This window comes from Salmo salar, chromosome 01 (assembly GCF_965601325.2).
Source record: "Salmo salar chromosome 01, fSalSal1, whole genome shotgun sequence".
NCBI classification, from domain to species: Eukaryota; Metazoa; Chordata; class Actinopteri; order Salmoniformes; family Salmonidae; genus Salmo; species Salmo salar.
This window is the reverse complement of record NC_138291.1, coordinates 164982742-165003939: the sequence shown is the minus strand read 5'-3', so window position 1 is coordinate 165003939 and position 21198 is coordinate 164982742. Positions and strand designations below refer to the sequence as shown.

At 43.7% G+C, this 21198-nt stretch overlaps 1 protein-coding gene across 2 annotated transcripts in view; it reads right to left on the bottom strand.

The window, feature by feature from the left end:
* Window positions 1-306: 306 nt before the first annotated feature.
* Window positions 307-21198, bottom strand: part of LOC106568818 (noelin) — a 29408-nt gene continuing 8516 nt past the window's right edge. Inside the window, exons 1-6 of one of the 2 annotated variants that reach the window (XM_014139501.3) lie at window positions 19763-20591; window positions 17266-17415; window positions 16782-16937; window positions 13651-13870; window positions 5608-5714; window positions 307-2747 (exon numbers count right to left, since the gene is read on the bottom strand). In XM_014139501.3, the coding sequence (XP_013994976.1) occupies window positions 2073-2747; window positions 5608-5714; window positions 13651-13870; window positions 16782-16937; window positions 17266-17415; window positions 19763-19912 (1458 nt within the window). In that variant the 5' untranslated portion in view covers window positions 19913-20591 and the 3' untranslated portion in view covers window positions 307-2072. Of the gene's footprint in view, window positions 2748-5607; window positions 5715-13650; window positions 13871-16781; window positions 16938-17265; window positions 17416-19762; window positions 20592-21198 lie in introns of those variants that run through there. The other variant, XM_014139509.3, reaches the window with a different exon arrangement.

Sequence of the window (21198 nt, the reverse complement as noted above, 5' to 3'; positions counted from 1 at the left end):
CAACACGAGGTAATGTATATCCAGGGAGTAATGAAGTAATCTCTCTCTCTCATCTGAAGCAGAATGAACTCATGAAAAGACATGACCTCTCAGTATTATTCTTAGTAAGACCCATGATGTGGTCTTATGGTCAGTCAAGCACACACACAAACAAAGACACACACAACAGCCTGATCCTGACAGACACATGCGCTGTTACCATAACCAGGAGTCTGCAACCTGTGGTTCTACTGTAGAGCCCCGTGGGGCTCTTTAACTGCCCCTTTGTGGCTCCATGACGATCAATAATTCAAACTGCGCGAGGAATGAGCTTAGAACAAAGATTCTCTGTTTATTGACACAAATCATTAACTATCTCATCTCAGGTACAACACACGTCCAGCAAAAGCACAAAAAGAGTGAAAAGCCATTGTCCTCTGCAAGGTTTTTTTTTACATTTAAACAGCATTATCCTTTGCTAGGTGAGTGGGAGGGGGAGATACATTTAACAGCATTACCCTCGACTATAAGGGATACTTTAGTTAACAGAATAGGGTGATGATAATTCAGTTGAAGAGAGAAGAGCTGTAGGACTGAACCCAGGTCTCCAGGATACATTACTTGATATATTATATTGTTTTGTAGTCTTCTGAAAGAAATGAGCTGGATATGAGATAGGTTCCTCCCACACGGTCCAACTAAACATAGACAGAGAAGCAAAGCCGGTGCCAACAGCAAGGGGGTGATACAAGAACATTAAAAAAAGCCTCCGACTGGAAAAATAAACGTTCTAAAAACAAACAAGTGAAAAATCTACAATTTTTGCAACCACCCCACATCCCTCTCTTTTATAGGTACAGCATCATATAGCAAAAAGACATTCAGAAGGTAGCAGACCAGAATGGTAAAAAACACTCATGCAAATCAAGGCTGTTTTACACAGTCACAAACAACAGGAAAGTCTTTGGCCGGGATTCAATCCAAGAGGCACGCTGTGGCGCAGTTGACAACGTGGCTTTTAAAGTCAATGTTCCCGCGTTTGCAGAGATTGCATTCACTGAAAACGCTGCCGATATTGACTCAATTGGAAATTCCCTTTAAATGTCAAGTGCGCTACTACACAGCTTTGATTGAATACCGACCTACTTCTCGTACAGTACAACAGTGTGCCCCAACAGTCACTGCCTTCAGGGAGCGTATTCAAAAATCGTCTCAGGGTAAGAGTGCTGATCTCGGATCCGATTTGCCCTTTAAGTCATAATAAATAAGAGGGGGGACCTGATCCTAAATCAGTAGTCCTACTCTGAGACACTTTGTGAACACAGGCCCAGGTCTTCTCATGGATGTTGATGATGTTGTTGTTTACTTGTTTACAGACTTCTTTATTTGCTACTGAAGGGATAAAAGGGATAGAATGTGTGTGTGTGTGACAGACGGTGGTTGTAGGCTCTGTGGTCTTCTGCACACCATATGCTGGTTCACCCCACCATTCTCCAAATAATGTCCCAGTTCTCCCTGTTTTACAAGGTTCTCCCAATTTTTCCCCTTATCTATCGAGGTTCTCCCTCTCTCTGTCCGGGGGCCAATGGGGGTTCCTGCTTGGCAAACAGTTTATAACCAATCTCATAGTCCTTTGCTAGGACCCCACTGATCCCCATAGAGTAAAGTCCAGGAGAGAGAAGGGAGAAGGGAGGAGGGCGTGACAGTACTTCCAGAGACAGACAGAGGCACAGAGACAATCTTCCATGATGGTTACTATCCATTATTTAAAAAAGAAAGGCGTGATATTTTTTTGGCATCTGTTATTTTCAGTCCAATATATAGTTTTGAACTCTAGATGTATCAGGTTCCCTTCCTTTTTAGTAAACAGTTCTCTTTTTAATTTCAATCGATGTGCACATGAATTCACGTTGTAGTTCCAGTCATGGTTGATGTAATCTCTCTAAAGACAGTCTTACGATATTACATACTACATATACTGCTCTTTCCATAAAGTCTTTCTCTTATAGATATACAGTATATTCAAATATAGGATGATCTCTCTCTCTCTCTATTCTCTATATAGTATATTGTATATAGTCCTGTCTCCATGGTTACAATTCCTGTGAGCTGATGACATGGAACAGTGTGACATTGTACAGAACCTGGTGTCCGTTGTTCCAGGCGTAGAGCGCACGGTCCCGAGGGTTGTAGTCAAGCATGGAGATATGGGAGTACTTGTTCTGGAAGGCGATGTCTATGTACTCGTACGTGGAGGAGTTAGTGCTGTAGGCGTAGTACACCTTGGTCCCGCCAGAGTAACCGTTGGTAACATAGAGAGTACCACAGATCATGAAGGCTTCGCCAGCGCTCCTCTTGGGGTGGTTGGTAGTCCAGCTCTTGATGATCTGAAGCGTGCTGGGGTTGAGCTTGCTGATGACGATGTTTCCAGCATTCTGATTGGTGGCATAGACAGCCCAGAGCCCACCCTCGTCCACCATGAGGTCGATGTCGGAGTGGCCGCCCCAGGCATAGTGATACATGTTGTTGTAACCAGCGTTGTCCAGCTGGCGTGACTTGCTAATGGCGGAGGTCTTGAAGTCGAACTTGATGATGATGTGGCTCTGGAATTTGTTGAAGTAAATGGAGCCGTTGTAGACCACCTGACCTGTCCCGGACCACGGGTGGGGGAGGCGGTGAGACGTGAAGTTGTCCGTCATCATGAAGTCCGCCATGGACTTGTACTCCCGCACGAAGCGGTTGTTGTGGTAACCGTCCATGTACCACACCTAACAGCCAGAGATACAGATGAGTAGAGAGTAAATATTAACTCAGAGTCAGTAGCAACTTTATAATACAAACAAGATAAAACACACCCTGCAGTCCTGTTAAAACCCTCCTATCAAACTCCTCAATGCACCATTATGTAGATGGGCGCTATATACATGTGGATCACGCATCATTTCACACTGTAAATCAAATCACGCTGTCAACAGAAAGCCTAATTAAATGGGATGCTTGACTCGGAGCAGAGCAGGGAGCAGAGCTCCTGCCTTCTGCTTCAGAATACAAACAGTCAGGAATGACAGGCAGGTGCAGGCAGGCCGGGGTTGGGGATGAGCCCAGCCCCACAGGGATAATGCGGATCATTCCGGATAAAAGGCTCATCTTTTTTCACCTGTGGCTTTGGCATTAAGGAAGCTTCCAGGGTACCTGCCTAGACCATTTCCTCATTTATTTATTTATTTTTAACTAGGGAAGTCAGTTCTTATTTTCAATGACAGCCTACGAACAGTGGGTTAACTGCCTTGTTCTGGGGCAGAACAACAGATTTTTTTACCTTGTCAGCTCAGGGATTCGATCCGACAACCTTTCAGTTACAAGTCCAATGCTCTAACCACGAGGCTACCTGCTGCCCCATTTCCTCCATCCCCTCATCCTCCATCTCTCCAAGTTCTGACACACCTCAACCTTCCCATTCCCTCTCCAGACAATCTGATTGGCTAATGGATCTTTGAGAGCCCGGATGTAAGGGCCTTAAGGGTCCAGGAAACACCATCGACAACCTTTAATGTTCTCCTCTTACAGAGAGAGAGACCCACACAAACAGACCCCATGGAGCCCCAGTCCTAACCAAATTATGAGAAAGCAAAAAGAGAACTATTTGACACTGGAAAGAATCAACCAAGAAACAGAGCAAACTGTAATGCTATCTGGCTCTAAACAGAGAGTACACAGTGGCAGAATACCTGACCACCGGGACTGACCCCAAGTTAATAAATCCTTGACTATGTTCAGACTCAGTGAGCATAGCCTTGTTAATGAGAAAGGCCGCCATAGGCTCTCAAGAGAAGACAGGCTATGTCCACACTGCCCACAAAATGAGGTGGAACCTGAGCTACACTTCCTAACCTCCTGACAAATATATGACCACATTAGAGATAAATATTTCCCACAGATCACACAGACCCACAAAGAATTGAAAAAAAATTAAACATTGATAAACTCCCATATCTGCAGCAAGATTTGTGGCCCGTTGCCATGAGAAAAGGGCAACAAGTGGAGCACAAACAACATTGAATATACAACCTATATTTATCTGTCTTCCTGGTACCATTAGAACACATTAGACATGGTCTCATGGATACATAGTTTACATGCATAGCACATATTTTACCGTCCAGCTTAGCTACCTTGCCTTTAAATTATTATCTTGCCTTACTGTACACTCTCAGACACTCTCACACTACCTTGTATCTCACAAGCAGCATGGTCCAACGTTACACAGAGAAACCAGAAGTATAGAGCAATACCAGGGAGACCCACATATGTGGCGTGCAGTTTTCCATCGATGTACAGATGATATTATGACTATGACGGTCATGTATGTTTATGTTTGCGTATGCTTTATGTATTTGTGCTATAACCTCTAAACCCCAGATCTGCATACAGATCCATGTGTACGTTTTAAAGCCATATAAACATCTTGGCTGACACCCTCCCTTCATTAACGACCTTGCTGTTGGGGCTCGGGTGTAAACCATGCATTTATTCTCTGCATTTGCATTTGAATGTGTTTTAGTAATGAAAGCTTCGTCTGTCTATTCCTCCAACAGATGCCCAGCCCAGGAGAGCTAACTCAGACATGGCCGTTTAGTAGGACGGACGGACGGACGGACGGACGGACAGACAGACAGTAGAGTAAACACATGAACATTAATCAAAGCTTCTATTAAGGTCAGATTCTGAAGAGGCAACTCTATTATGGGTGTGTCAGGACTCTTAACAGCCTGGCCTCTTCAACTGAGTACCATTAGTCATGTCATCTGAGTAATATAGGGTGCATCCCAAAGGGCATTTTGATCTGAGCCCTATGGGCCATGGTCAAAAGTAATGATCTATATATGAATAGGGTGCCATTTGGGATACAGCGAATGAGTATAATGTAAAGCACTTAGTGTGATCTTCCAGTAGCTACCGCCGTAAAACACAGTGCCAAGGTCAGGAAATCATTACCTTAATGTAGCTGGGCTTTAGACGCTACCGAGGTAAGGAAATCATTACCTTAATGTAGCTGGGCTTTAGACACTACCGAGGTAAGGAAATCATTACCTTAATGTAGCTGGGCTTTAGACACTACCGAGGTAAGGAAATCATTACCTTATTAATGTAGCTGGGCTTTAGACATTACCGAGGTAAGGAAATCATTACCTTATTAATGTAGCTGGGCTTTAGACACTACCGAGGTAAGGAAATCATTACCTTAATGTAGCTGGGCTTTAGACACTACCGAGGTAAGGAAATCATTACCTTAATGTAGCTGGGCTTTAGACACTACCGAGGTAAGGAAATCATTACCTTAATGTAGCTGGGCTTTAGACGCTACCGAGCTCAGGAAATCATTACCTTAATGTAGCTGGGCTTTAGACGCTACAAAGCTCAGGAAATCATTACCTTATTAATGTAGTTGGGCTTTAGACGCTACCGAGCTCAGGAAATCATTACCTTAACGTATCTGGGCTTTACATACTACCGAAGTAAGGAAATCATTACCTTAACGTAGCTTTAGACGCTACCGGAGCGTTAAAGAGGGGTAATTGTATTTTCTCCATGTTCATGGACGGCTGAAATGTGTGTGTGTGTGTATACCCTGGTATCTCCTTCCGGTGCTGCAGGGTCAGTCATCCAGGATCCGAATCGGGATCCAGACGTCTTGATGGTGACAGGATCACTGATGCCCGTCAACTTCCCACATGCTGTGAACGAATAATCAACATAGAAATACCTCTCATAGATACTGCATATAATTCTCATAGATTAAACACTGCATCTGTATGATTCATATTGTCTAACATGCTGTAATAAAGAAATCATATTGTACTTACACATAATAACATAATTTACAAAACATTCACTCAGCCTTCATTCACAAAAGAACAATAGCATGTGTGTATTGTTGTTTGTGTCTATGTCTCCATCTGTCTGTCCTCCTCAGAGTATAAAGGTAATGGTCTTGGGTATTCTGTGCATTATGTTTGTCTGAGTGATGAGAGAGAGAGAGAGAGAGAGAGAGAGAGAGAGAGAGAGAGAGAGAGAGAGAGAGAGAGAGAGAGAGAGAGAGAGAGAGAGAGAGAGAGAGATGATTGTTGTTCCAGGTTATGTAGGATCCACTGAGCTCATGCTGCTGCTGCTACTTGTTCTAGGCTGTTTGAGCTGAGCGTATCGTTAATTAGGCTTGATTGAGGTGTTGATATGAAGTTGACATATCTAGCGCTGAATGCTTAGCTGCGCCTTGTTCCCTGATGACAGCCAGGTAGTTTGATTAATGGGTTTATCATTATGAACAGATGGTTAACAACCTCGTTCTTGTTGTTAGATCTTAATGTTAACTAACGAACAAACAGCTTCAGTCCCGTCCCCCATTATACTCTCTCTTCCTCTCTATGCTTCTCTCTCTCTTCATGCGATTCTCCCTCTTTCTCTCATTATCTCTCTGGCACTAATGTGGTTGTGAAACTCAATTATGGGACGGAGTCATAGAATCCAGATTTGATTGATTTCTGATTCTTATTTTCCTGTCACTCTTTCTCTCATATCTATCTTCACCCCTCACTCTTTCTCTCATATCTATCTTCACCCCTCACTCTTTCTCTCATATCTATCTTCACCCCTCACTCTTTCTCTCATGTGTATCTATCTTCACCCCTCACTCTTTCTCTCATGTGTATCCATCTTCACCCCTCACTCTTTCTCTCATGTCTATCTATCTTCACCCCTCACTCTTTCTCTCATGTGTATCTATCTTCACCCCTCACTCTTTCTCTCATGTCAATCTTTCTTCACCCCTCACTCTTTCTCTCATGTCTATTCATCTTCACCCCTCACTCTTTCTCTCATGTGTATCTATCTTCACCCCTCACTCTTTCTCTCATGTGTATCTATCTTCACCCCTCACTCTTTCTCTCATGTGTATCTATCTTCACCCCTCACTCTTTCTCTCATGTCTATCTATCTTCACCCCTCACTCTTTCTCTCATGTGTATCTATCTTCACCCCTCACTCTTTCTCTCATGTGTATCTATCTTCACCCCTCACTCTTTCTCTCATGTCTATCTATCTTCACCCCTCACTCTTTCTCTCATGTGTATCCATTTTCACCCCTCACTCTTTCTCTCATGTCAATCTATCTTCACCCCTCACTCTTTCTCTCATGTCTATCTATCTTCACCCCTCACTCTTTCTCTCATGTCTATCTATCTTCACCCCTCACTCTTTCTCTCATGTCTATCTATCTTCACCCCTCACTCTTTCTCTCATGTGTGTCTATCTTCACCCCTCACTCTTTCTCTCATGTGTATCTATCTTCACCCCTCACTCTTTCTCTCATGTCTATCTATCTTCACCCCTCACTCTTTCTCTCATGTGTATCTATCTTCACCCCTCACTCTTTCTCTCATGTCTATCTATCTTCACCCCTCACTCTTTCTCTCATGTGTATCTATCTTCACCCCTCACTCTTTCTCTCATGTCAATCTTTCTTCACCCCTCACTCTTTCTCTCATGTCTATTCATCTTCACCCCTCACTCTTTCTCTCATGTGTATCTATCTTCACCCCTCACTCTTTCTCTCATGTGTATCTATCTTCACCCCTCACTCTTTCTCTCATGTGTATCTATCTTCACCCCTCACTCTTTCTCTCATGTCTATCTATCTTCACCCCTCACTCTTTCTCTCATGTGTATCTATCTTCACCCCTCACTCTTTCTCTCATGTGTATCTATCTTCACCCCTCACTCTTTCTCTCATGTCTATCTATCTTCACCCCTCACTCTTTCTCTCATGTGTATCCATTTTCACCCCTCACTCTTTCTCTCATGTCAATCTATCTTCACCCCTCACTCTTTCTCTCATGTCTATCTATCTTCACCCCTCACTCTTTCTCTCATGTCTATCTATCTTCACCCCTCACTCTTTCTCTCATGTGTATCTATCTTCACCCCTCACTCTTTCTCTCATGTGTATCTATCTTCACCCCTCACTCTTTCTCTCATGTGTATCTATCTTCACCCCTCACTCTTTCTCTCATGTCTATCTATCTTCACCCCTCACTCTTTCTCTCATGTGTATCTATCTTCACCCCTCACTCTTTCTCTCATTTCTATCTATCTTCACCCCTCACTCTTTCTCTCATGTCTATCTATCTTCACCCCTCACTCTTTCTCTCATGTCAATCTATCTTCACCCCTCACTCTTTCTCTCATTTCTATCTATCTTCACCCCTCACTCTTTCTCTCATGTCTATCTATCTTCACCCCTCACTCTTTCTCTCATGTGTATCTTTCTTCACCCCTCACTCTTTCTCTCATGTGTATCTTTCTTCACCCCTCACTCTTTCTCTCATGTGTATCTTTCTTCACCCCTCACTCTTTCTCTCATGTCTATCTATCTTCACCCCTCACTCTTTCTCTCATGTGTATCTATCTTCACCCCTCACTCTTTCTCTCATATCTATCTTCACCCCTCACTCTTTCTCTCATGTCTATCTATCTTCACCCCTCACTCTTTCTCTCATGTGTATCTTTCTTCACCCCTCACTCTTTCTCTCATGTCTATCTATCTTCACCCCTCACTCTTTCTCTCATGTGTATCTATCTTCACCCCTCACTCTTTCTCTCATATCTATCTTCACCCCTCACTCTTTCTCTCATGTCTATCTATCTTCACCCCTCACTCTTTCTCTCATGTGTATCTATCTTCACCCCTCACTCTTTCTCTCATGTCTATCTATCTTCACCCCTCACTCTTTCTCTCATGTCTATCTATCTTCACCCCTCACTCTTTCTCTCATGTGTGTCTATCTTCACCCCTCACTCTTTCTCTCATGTGTATCTATCTTCACCCCTCACTCTTTCTCTCATGTCTATCTATCTTCACCCCTCACTCTTTCTCTCATGTGTATCTATCTTCACCCCTCACTCTTTCTCTCATGTCTATCTATCTTCACCCCTCACTCTTTCTCTCATGTGTATCTATCTTCACCCCTCACTCTTTCTCTCATGTCAATCTTTCTTCACCCCTCACTCTTTCTCTCATGTCTATTCATCTTCACCCCTCACTCTTTCTCTCATGTGTATCTATCTTCACCCCTCACTCTTTCTCTCATGTGTATCTATCTTCACCCCTCACTCTTTCTCTCATGTCTATCTATCTTCACCCCTCACTCTTTCTCTCATGTGTATCTATCTTCACCCCTCACTCTTTCTCTCATGTGTATCTATCTTCACCCCTCACTCTTTCTCTCATGTCTATCTATCTTCACCCCTCACTCTTTCTCTCATGTGTATCCATTTTCACCCCTCACTCTTTCTCTCATGTCAATCTATCTTCACCCCTCACTCTTTCTCTCATGTCTATCTATCTTCACCCCTCACTCTTTCTCTCATGTCTATCTATCTTCACCCCTCACTCTTTCTCTCATGTGTATCTATCTTCACCCCTCACTCTTTCTCTCATGTGTATCTATCTTCACCCCTCACTCTTTCTCTCATGTGTATCTATCTTCACCCCTCACTCTTTCTCTCATGTCTATCTATCTTCACCCCTCACTCTTTCTCTCATGTGTATCTATCTTCACCCCTCACTCTTTCTCTCATTTCTATCTATCTTCACCCCTCACTCTTTCTCTCATGTCTATCTATCTTCACCCCTCACTCTTTCTCTCATGTCAATCTATCTTCACCCCTCACTCTTTCTCTCATTTCTATCTATCTTCACCCCTCACTCTTTCTCTCATGTCTATCTATCTTCACCCCTCACTCTTTCTCTCATGTGTATCTTTCTTCACCCCTCACTCTTTCTCTCATGTGTATCTTTCTTCACCCCTCACTCTTTCTCTCATGTGTATCTTTCTTCACCCCTCACTCTTTCTCTCATGTCTATCTATCTTCACCCCTCACTCTTTCTCTCATGTGTATCTATCTTCACCCCTCACTCTTTCTCTCATATCTATCTTCACCCCTCACTCTTTCTCTCATGTCTATCTATCTTCACCCCTCACTCTTTCTCTCATGTGTATCTTTCTTCACCCCTCACTCTTTCTCTCATGTCTATCTATCTTCACCCCTCACTCTTTCTCTCATGTGTATCTATCTTCACCCCTCACTCTTTCTCTCATATCTATCTTCACCCCTCACTCTTTCTCTCATGTCTATCTATCTTCACCCCTCACTCTTTCTCTCATGTGTATCTATCTTCACCCCTCACTCTTTCTCTCATGTCTATCTAGCTTCACCCCTCACTCTTTCTCTCATGTCTATCTAGCTTCACTCTTTCTACTAAAACTGTATTATTCTCTCATATTTTGACAGTTTTGAAAGTTAAAACTACAACATTTGTGTGTTTAGCACACTTTGATTCTGGTTTAAATTAAATTAAATATATCAAGCTGTGACTATGAGACTTCAGCAGGTTAACAGCAGCGAGGCAACCACAACATCACATGCGCAAACAAAAACCACTACTATCAGCACCTTACATAATACCTCCGTGGGATTACAGACTATAGTAATAATCTGTGTTTATTTATTTATTTCCTCTAATCACCATGTTCCTATCTTTGGATTATGGTCGGTCTGGACCTCGGGGAGAGAGAGAGAGACGCACATGAGGTCTAATCTAATCTCCTATTGGCCTGAATATGGCTCCAGCCAACCAGAGCTAGACTACAGGGAAATCTAACCCCAAAACCATCAGTCAGTCATTCTGGAATGGAATGATGATTTGAGGATTATGGAATCAGTGAATAAATGTAGAGACATTAGAGAGGGATCAGCCTGATCCTAGTGTGAATGTAGAGACATTAGAGAGGGATCAGCCTGATCTTAGTGTGAATGTAGACACATTAGAGAGGGAGCAGCCTGATCCTAGTGTGAATGTAGAGACATTAGAGAGGGATCAGCCTGATCTTAGTGTGAATGTAGACACATTAGAGAGGGAGCAGCCTGATCCTAGTGTGAATGTAGACACATTAGAGAGGGATCAGCCTGATCCTAGTGTGAATGTTGACACATTAGAGAGGGATCAGCCTGATCCTAGTGTGAATGTAGACACATTAGAGAGGGATCAGCCTGATCCTAGTGTGAATGTAGACACAATAGAGAGGGATCAGCCTGATCCTAGTGCGAATGTTGACACATTAGATGGGGATCAGCCTGATCCTAGTGTGAATGTTGACACATTAGAGAGGGATCAGCCTGATCCTAGTGTGAATGTTGACACATTAGAGAGGGATCAGCCTGATCCTAGTGTGAATGTAGACACATTAGAGAGGGATCAGCCTGATCCTAGTGTGAATGTAGACACATTAGAGAGGGATCAGCCTGATCCTAGTGTGAATGTAGACACAATAGAGAGGGATCAGCCTGATCCTAGTGTGAATGTTGACACAATAGAGAGGGATCAGCCTGATCCTAGTGTGAATGTTGACACATTAGAGAGGGATCAGCCTGATCCTAGTGTGAATGTAGACACAATAGAGAGGGATCAGCCTGATCCTAGTGTGAATGTTGACACATTAGAGAGGGATCAGCCTGATCCTAGTGTGAATGTTGACACATTAGAGAGGGATCAGCCTGATCCTAGTGTGAATGTTGACACATTAGAGAGGGATCAGCCTGATCCTAGTGTGAATGTTGACACATTAGAGAGGGATCAGCCTGATCCTAGTGTGAATGTAGACACATTAGAGAGGGAAGGGGACAGATACATATTTCAGGTGTTACATAGAGAGCTGGGCTCAGAGAGAAGAACTATAGGATAGAGAAGGAGGAATGTTTACTGAGATATAAATAAGAGAAGGAGGGAAAGGGAGAGGACAGCAGTGATGAAGTAGAACATAGCAATGATGTGACTATCCTCTCGTTTATCTCATCTGATCTCTAAACTCTGTGAACTCCCTCCTGCTGAGTGATCTCTGACCTCTCCTTTATCTCATCTGATCTCTAAACTCTGTGAACTGTCTCCTGCTGAGTGACCTCTGACCTCTCCTTTATCTCATCTGATCTCTAAACTCTGTGAACTCTCACCTGCTGAGTGACCTCTGACCTCTCCTTTATCGCATCTGATCTCTAAACTCTGTGAACTGTCTCCTGCTGAGTGACCTCTGACCTCTCCTTTATCTCATCTGATCTCTAAACTCTGTGAACTGTCTCCTGCTGAGTGACCTCTGACCTCTCCTTTATCTCATCTGATCTCTAAACTCTGTGAACTGTCTCCTGCTGAGGGACCTCTGACCTCTCCTTTATCTCATCTGATCTCTAAACTCTGTGAACTGTCTCCTGCTGAGTGACCTCTGACCTCTCCTTTATCTCATCTGATCTCTAAACTCTGTGAACTGTCTCCTGCTGAGTGACCTCTGACCTCTCCTTTATCTCATCTGATCTCTAAACTCTGTGAACTGTTTCCTGCTGTGTATGAATGAGTGAGGGGGGGGGGGGGGACGACTACTTACCATGCTCTCCAACTACTTACCATGCTCTGTGTTTGACTGATGGCAGAATTGTGTATGTGTGTGTGTGTATGTGTGTGTGTTTGTGTGTCTGTGTGTTTGTGAATTTCTGTTTGTGTGTGTATGTGTGTACGTGCGTGTGTGTGTGTGCATGCGTGTGTACGTGCGTGCGTGCGTGTGTGTGTGTACGTGCGTGTTTGTAGGTCAGACAGTGTGCGTGTCCCTGCATTCATAGCAGAGTAATTCAGCAGGCTATTGAAATGCAAACTCTACTACTGCTCTGAGCAGTGTTTTCCACCAGCAGCCACTAGACAACCTTGTGAGACTACATCGGAGGTGTGCAGTGCATTTATTAGCACTGTAATAAATCACTAGGATGTTGTAGACAGATGAGGTGGTTGTATAGAGTTGAGAGGGTGACGAAGAATTAGACCTCAAATTGGTTAGCTTGAACATACAACTCACCTACGTATGTGTCACAGGCGGCAGGCGGCACCTTAATTGGGGAGAACGGGCTTGTGGTAATGGCTGGAGAGGAATAAGTGGAATGGTATCAAATACATCAAACACATGGTTTCCATGGTTTCCACGCCATTCCATTTACTCCGTTCCAGCCATTATTATGAGCCGTCCTCCCCTCAGCACCCTCCACTGGTATGTGTTAAATTATCAAATTCACCTTTGACACATTGGCTAAACAGAGAAAGGCAAAAATATGCGATCATATTTTTTTCTCAGTGTAAATTGGGATTAAGCAAAGGTCGGACTGTATAATATTGAGAAACAGGTGTTTTGAAACAATTGTGAGACATACATGTAATACATATTTAACTGATAGACTGTGTAGTATTATGTCTGCTCATGACATCTGGAAAGAAGCTACGGTGTGTTCCAGTGTGTTGAGAAAGGATTGTGTTTTTCTTTTCAGGTGTTTCATGTGTGTATGTAGTGCACCTTGATGTAGAATGTTTCTGTGGTGTGTACTACATGTGCCTGAAGCTTTCACTCTGGTCTAACCCCATACAGAAGTTATCCATGAACAATGTGTACAAGTGTGTGTGTGTGTGTGTGTGTGTGTGTGTGTGTGTGTGTGTGTGTGTGTGTGTGTGTGTGTGTGTGTGTGTGTGTGTGTGTGTGTGTGTGTGTGTGTGGGTTAGAGTGTGTGTCAGAAACTTTCTCAGCCTACCTAATTTTTGCATGCATGCTCGGAGTCTCTCCTCAAGACCTGACACTCGGTTGTGGAGTTCCTCGTAGTCATAGGCTCCCATCTCCTCCTGGAGCTCGCTTAGAACTGACGTCAGATTCTGGACCTCCTCCTTAAACTGCAATACCAATTTGGCATCGGCTTTGTACTCCTCCAACACTGGTATCAACGGCCTAATCTCCTCCATTTTCGATTTTATGGCCTGAAAGGATTAAAATAAGCTGGGTTCAGTGTCATGCGTGGAGACAAAAAGAAAAGACTCCCAAAAAGGTTTTTTTTTTTAAGGAGAAAACACCTATCTGGCCCTGACTACTCTAGCCTGGCCTACACTGACATTCTCTCACAGTAACACAAAAGCCCTGTGTGTTAGTGTGTGTGTGTGTATACAGTGTGTACAGTGTGTTTGTGTGTGTCTGAGCAAACAAATCCTGTGTGTGTTCCACCGTATTGGCGAGCAAGCAGAGGCTCCGTCCTGATGCAGACGAGCCGGTACGTTAAACACAAGCCCTCAGTACACCAGGAAACAATTGGGAAAGCTCTTTATTGGTCATCATCGTTTAAAATGCAACAGAGTTACATGCTTTTACATGTCACACACAACAAAGGGTTTCAGATTTTATTATCACTAATGTTTATAGGTACGTAGTAGTCTTTAGTAACCAAGTATGCATAGACAAAAACCAAAAGTAAAAATAATAATAATAACTATAAACAACTAATTGTTTTCTTTTGAAAAAGCCTTTTGATGGAAATGTTCTATCAGTAACATGCAGAAATAGATCTGTGGTAGGTAGGTAGGTAGGTAGGTAGGTAGGTAGGTACACTCTTAGAAAAAAAGGTGCTATCTAGAACCTTAAAGGGAACTTTGGGTGTCCCAATAGGAGAACCCTTTGAAGAACCATTTTTGGTTGCAGGTAAAATGCTTTGGGGTTCAATGTAGAACCATTTCTACAGAGGGTTCCCTTTTGGAACCCTTTTTTCTAAGAATGTAGGTAGGTAGGTAAGGTAGGGAAGGTAGGTAGGGTTGGCGGGTTGGTTATTTGGGAAAGGGGTAGGTGGGGTTTCAGGTAGGTAGAGTTGGCTGGTTGGTTATTTGGAAAGGGGTAGGTGGGGTTTCAGGTAGGTAGAGCTGGCTGGTTGGTTATTTGGAAAGGGGTAGGTGGGGTTTCAGGTAGGTAGAGCTGGCTGGTTGGTTATTTGGGAAAGGGGTAGGTGGGGTTTCTTAGTAGTAGTACTAATGGTGCGAAAGGTAAATCATGAACGCTCGTAAATCTCGCAGTACTGTGGTAGCCCAGTTCAGGTGGAACATGGGATTGACCTGCCTCTTCTTCTCTCTTTACATGTCCTAAAGTTAGCCCTGCAAGCAAGAAAATAACATACTGTTGACATCTAGCTCACTAACCTATCAAACAGACACAGAACAACACACACTGGATTAGAGAGTATGTTAAGCATGCTTTGATTTTGCACTCATGATATGAACGTGGAAGGCATGCATTGGAAAGGTAGACAGTCAGTCAGGGATGCAGGGGGTGTAAATAGTTGTTTTGTCATTGATACTGCTGTTAATGTTGAGACTACAATACATGCTGAGGTTCAGTCTATCATCATTAGACAGGTAACTGGAGAGGAGTGGGAAAATGGATCTACAGTATTTGTCTGAGTGCCAGGAAACTTACATCAATGTGCATGTAGCTTCTGACTATGGGTGTGTTCGTAAATTTAATCTGGAGCGCCAGAGTGCGCTCAGAGTGCGCTCTGGGCGTTCATAAATTCAGAGCGTTGTCAGATTGTACATTAGTAAATTCAGAGCGTTTCGCTCTCGGAGCGTTCAGAGCGCACACTGGATGCACTGGTCGAGGAGTAGGGTTGATCCGAGCGTTCTGACCACACAACGGCAGTCAAGCACCCAAGCTAACTGGCTAACGTTGGCTAGCTTGATAGCTACTTCCAGACATGAACAAGTCAACACCTCACTCTGACCATTTTACTCCCCCTAGCAGAGCTGGTTAGGCTGTTTTCATGTTATCTAGAGTGTTGGTGACTGTAACTGTGCTGCTGGCATCAATTTAATTACGCTTTTTTGCCGACGTTTACTGACACCAGCCATATTCAAAGGGTGTTGAGCGTTCGTAAATTCATCAGTTATTCTGCACACTGGCGAGGTGCTCTAAATCGGAGTAGATAGCCAGAGTGAATTTACGAATGCATCCTATGTGGTTTTAAAAGTTAGCTGTGACTTACTGGTGAATCTACTACCCTCTCTCATTGATTAGTTCAATCAATCAATCAACCAATCAACCGATCAACCAATCAATCAATCAAAAAAATGTGTGGTGCTAAATTGTCATTGGTGATAATCATTTTAAAGGGAGGAGAGGGAGGAGGAGGAGGAGGAAAGGAGGAAGGGAGGAAGGAAGGTGAGCCAAGCAATGAATTAATATCTGGTTGATGATAGTTTTTGCATGCGCCCACTGAATTGTCCAATATCCCTCCAGCTCGTACACCAGAATGAATTATGGTTCCTAATGTTATTAGTAGAAGTACTAGTGTTAGTGGAAATGGTAGTTGCAGTTGTAATAACGGTTACAAGCAGATTTTGTTGTGGAGGAAGAAGACTATTTAGATATTGAATCCAAAACCTTCCTATCAAAAGTCCTAAATCCGGGGCTTTAGTTAATTTTGATACAGTCCTGATACATTAAACTCAGAGCTGTTCCTAGACACTATAGAAAACACTCTGGGTGAGGTTGGTGATGCTGAACCATAGAAAAGGAAATGGTTCAATCCAATGGTTCAATCTCAACACTCATTCATTAACCAGTAATTAAATATAGATAATAGATAAGTATTGAAATTGCATTTTTTGTTGTTGATAATCTGTTGATAATCTGGGAGGATCCAGCACCTAAGTATCTTTTTGAATAACTTTAGAATAAGAATGTTGTTGTTTATCATGTGATGCTGGACCATATCCTGAGTGGGCCGTGGGCACACACATAAACCCATCCATGGAGGGTGGAGGTGGTTGTGTCAGATGAGTGGCGGTGGTCATGGTGATAGCCCCATAGCCCCAGCAGGGTGGGTTTAGGTGTGCTGGGCTGCTGCTGTACCTTGTATTGCTTGGCGATGTTCTGCTTGTGGTTCTCCTCCACCTGTCTGAACTTGGTCTCCAGACCTCTCAGCTGCACCTCCATCTTCTCCACGTACTGCAGGTCTCTCTGGGTCCGCTGGTCCAGCACCTGGATGGACTGGGTCATGTTCTGGACCTATCACAGGGGAGATCAGGGAGACATGGAAATGGGCATGCATACACTCAATATGGCCACCGATTCATCCATCACAGAACATTGACTTGAATGGGGATGCCCATTCTAGAAATTATATTTCTATAGCATGGGCTCAGAGTCTGTGGTGTTGAACAGGTTGAGGCAGGGTGCTGCTCCTGTAGCTTGTCTGGGGATGCTGTCCATGTGTCTGTGTTTGTGTGCATGCATGATTGGGCTGCTGTCCAGGATGGGGGGGTGATCTGCAGTCTGTGAGGTAAGACGTGGCAGGTCATTAGTGTTGCTGTGGACATTATGTCACCATAGTTACCTTCTCCAGTAGTTGCCTCAGCTGTTTGGTGCGGGCGTCTCGTGAACACATGGACTGCTGCGGTGCCACCACGGTGCACACACACCTCCCCTCACTGTCCTGGGCAGAACTGTACACCTGCCATGACTCCTCTGGGTTCGCTGGCAACACCTGGAAGAGAGAGATGGAGAGAAGGATGGACAGAGAAAGGGAGAAAGATAGAGAGAGTCAGAAGCAAGAAAGAAAGTGATGTTACATAAAGTGGGAAAGAAGAGGACGAAAGAGAGAGAAAACAGGAGAGTGTTTGAGAGAGGTAAGAGCGGTAAGGAAGGGATAAAAAGAGATGAGGGGATGAAAGGAAAAAAATAAGAGAAAACAGATGAGACAAGAGAATAACAAAAGCATTCATCCTATAATCCAATTGTCAGGGATTTGTTGAATAAAGTATTGTACCCCATCCCTTCTCGCCTGCTCTCTGACTGAATAGGCTTATCTTAGCAGTACGTTTCAATCACACGGTGTAGGCTTGTGGTGACGTGTCGCACCCGTTGGAGTGGTGGAGTGGAGTCGTGCGTTAAACCCTCACTACTACATAGATACAGCCAGCGCTTACATAATGTCAGTCTGTCTGTGGGATGCACACGCACGCAGGATTGCGCACGGCGCCATCTGGCCACGATGAGAACCGTTAAACTCCTCCCGCTCCATCAAATTATAACATGCCATCAGAGGGGAACGGCAGCCTATCGAACTGGTCGAGACTTGTCCAAATACTCATCGATGTACATTATCAAAGTTATTGGTGTCCAATTATAAAACAACACGAATAGAAGGTGTGAGATTGTCAAGACTAAACAATCAACACAGTCCAATCAATCCACATTGAGACTGGGCTAAGACTGGCCACAGTGGCACTTCCCTCCTATTCAGTCTCTTTAAACAGAATATCTGCCTGATTCATCTGAAATATTAGCACTTCCATTACCACAGTACATAAAAGCCAGCAGCATCCTGATCCTGAATCGACACACTCGTCCACAATCTATCGTTTCACTGTAGCCTGCATCATGACCATCCTATTTCAGTAGTGAACATTGATCTATGTGCATTATGATGTGTCTGGCACACTACTGAGAGTCAATGGATCGAGTGCTTGGATCTGTTTAAGTCAGTACTGTACATACTATCCTATAAGTTCACCAAAAATGTCACGAATAATGTACTTCAAATTGGGTAAATGAATTGAAAATAAAACTATGTGAATGTTTAGAACCAACTGGCAACCTTGCCATATTCCCTTCACAGGGGCATTGACTGAATATAGTGACAAGGTGGATGCTGGATTACCTGGTACAGTATGTACTGTAGTACTCTACTACTACACTAGTTTATCCAGTCATTAGGACTATATCACCATGAAAGGCAAGTTCGTTTGGAGGAATCTTTTATCAATAATCCCGCGGGAGTACAGATCAGAGAGAGCAAAGCACTCCACCCGATTGATCTTTATTACTATGTAATAACGCAACATTTTGTCCATCTGATCATCACATAATAAACTGAAATTACTATGCAGGCACAGGGATCTTTATTCATTACAGTGCAGCCTTTACATTGAAATAGATAGTATTGTTTTAAAAATGACTCTATTGAAATTGTATATGTTGTAATCCAATAGCTTTTTGCCATAAATGTAACCCATGAAGGCGTGGGTTTTATGAATGGTTTCATAGTCAACCTTAATACGTAAAATCTCTCACAAAGTATGAGACGATTTATATTTCATAATAATCATAACAATTTACTTTGATTAACCAAAAAGTCAGATTGTGCTTGACAAAGAGACAAGAAGACAAGAAGTAATATGCCCCGCGTAATAAAATGACCATTTTTTTCTCTGGTGCGCCCTTTATTCGATAATCAGACCCCGCTGAACTGAGGGTGCCTGGCTGCCGGGGACAAAGAGGAACCCATCTGACTTCACTGGAAAGGTCTGGATGCGAAATTTCATTTTCACAAAATGTTTACCTTGCAGCGTTTTATCAATGGCAGCATCCAACAACAAAAAACATTGTCTCTCTCAATCTCCACCGCGCGCCCTTGTTCTCCTCCACCTCTCACAACGCAGCGCGCTCCCACGCCCCTCCTCGAAAATACAGTAACATATAACAAGACTATCTCGCTCTCCGTCTCTATATCTATCCCGCGAGTGATCAACCTGAGAGATATTAATCATGCCTCTGAAATTCCATTTTCTCTAAGATCTGACAAGCAACCAGGCGCTGAAAACATAGGCAGCACAACATAAATACTAGTGACTCTGTCAAGTAACAAATATGAGATTTTGGAGGAGGCAATAGCCTAATAGGCCTAAATAAACTTTTAATAATTCATTAACCAACAATGCGAGCGAATAAAATAAAATCCTCCAGCTAGGTAAATAATGGTAGCAAAACCCGTTATTTTTTATGCAGACAAAATGAACCCGCGGGAAGCGTAAAGTAGCAGTGCCACTTACTCCGGTGCTCCTGTCCGGGTAGCCTGCCCTCTCCGCGGTGAGCTTGGTGGTGTTGAGCCCCACTAGAGAGGGCAGAGTCTGCGACATCCAGTTCGTGATCATCGCCATGGTGCTCAGCACAACGCCGATCTTCAGCAAAGGCACCGACATCTCTGCACTCTGCGTTTAACCCAAACCAGCTTCATTCTATTGCAGCACAATCCGGCGAGAAACGAGCAAGGCAATCCATGTTGCCTAGTGAAGCCATAGCCTTCTGGTGTAACACCCGTAGCCCCGGTTTGGTCGGTTGTTCCTTGGACATCACTGGTGAACGGCTAAAGGGTTCGGAGTTTGGAAAAAGCCCGCAGGAGCAGGTTTGCAGGTTTGGATCAAACCCTCGATGCCGAATCTGACAGTCCCGAAAGCCGGGAGAAAGTGAGATTGAGGAGCGGTTTAGAGAGAAAATAAAATGTATCTGGATGGGGGTATCTCTTTCTCTCTCTGTGCTGTCCCGCGCTCTGGTGGCTTTCCCGTTCTCCGTTCCTCTTTAGTTCACGCCCTCCGTCCGCCTCCTGCCTCGCGCGCTCCTTGATTAAGTGCAGTGAATACACACAGGATGTTCCAAAAGGCGGAGGAGGGAGGAAAAGCCTACGGATCTATAGCAGCACGAGCTACGCGCAACGGTGATGTCAGCCAGGTTCGTCTTGCCTGCTGCTCGAGACGCCCTTCCCGGTGTCACCGGGGGTCCGTGGCTGCCTTGCTGGTATTATCTCGGATTGCGAGTTATTATCCCCGGGGGGATTGGGCAAAGAGCAGTCTCGGATAAGGTCGCGCCACTCGTCCGGTCGCAAGAAGCTGAGTGCTTAATTTTCCAGGCCAGGGCAGGTGATATTTTTCTCACCCCACCCCCGTGGAGCGCGAGCTGTTGGGGTACCGAGAATAACTCAACTTGACGTTAATTTAATGAACAGCCCCATGTATTAAAGTCCGTTATTATTTTATTTAATGAAGGTGAGCTAGGCAATAAGGATCATATATAGATATATATGGGGCGACAGGTAGCCTGGAGGTTAGCCTAGTGGTTAGATCGTTGGGCCAGTAACCGAAAGGTTGGTGCATCGAATCCCCGAACTGACAAGGTAAAAATCTGTCGTTCTTACCCTGAACAAGGAAGTTAACCTACTGTAGGCCGTCATTGTAAATAATAATTTGTTCTTAACTGACTTGCCTAGTTAAATAAAAAATATATACGCATAATAGGGCAATTTTATGTCTTTATTTAAAAAATCCCGACAGCGCGCACCTGTCATCATCAGCACTGCATTCGAGTATAAAATAAAATTGAAGAGATGTAGGGCCTATGTGAAAGACTCTGGCGCCATCGTGTAGCTGCTTTCGGTATTGCTGGTAAATCAAACTATCTTAAAGGGACAGTAGTCATAATATTGTTCGTTAAA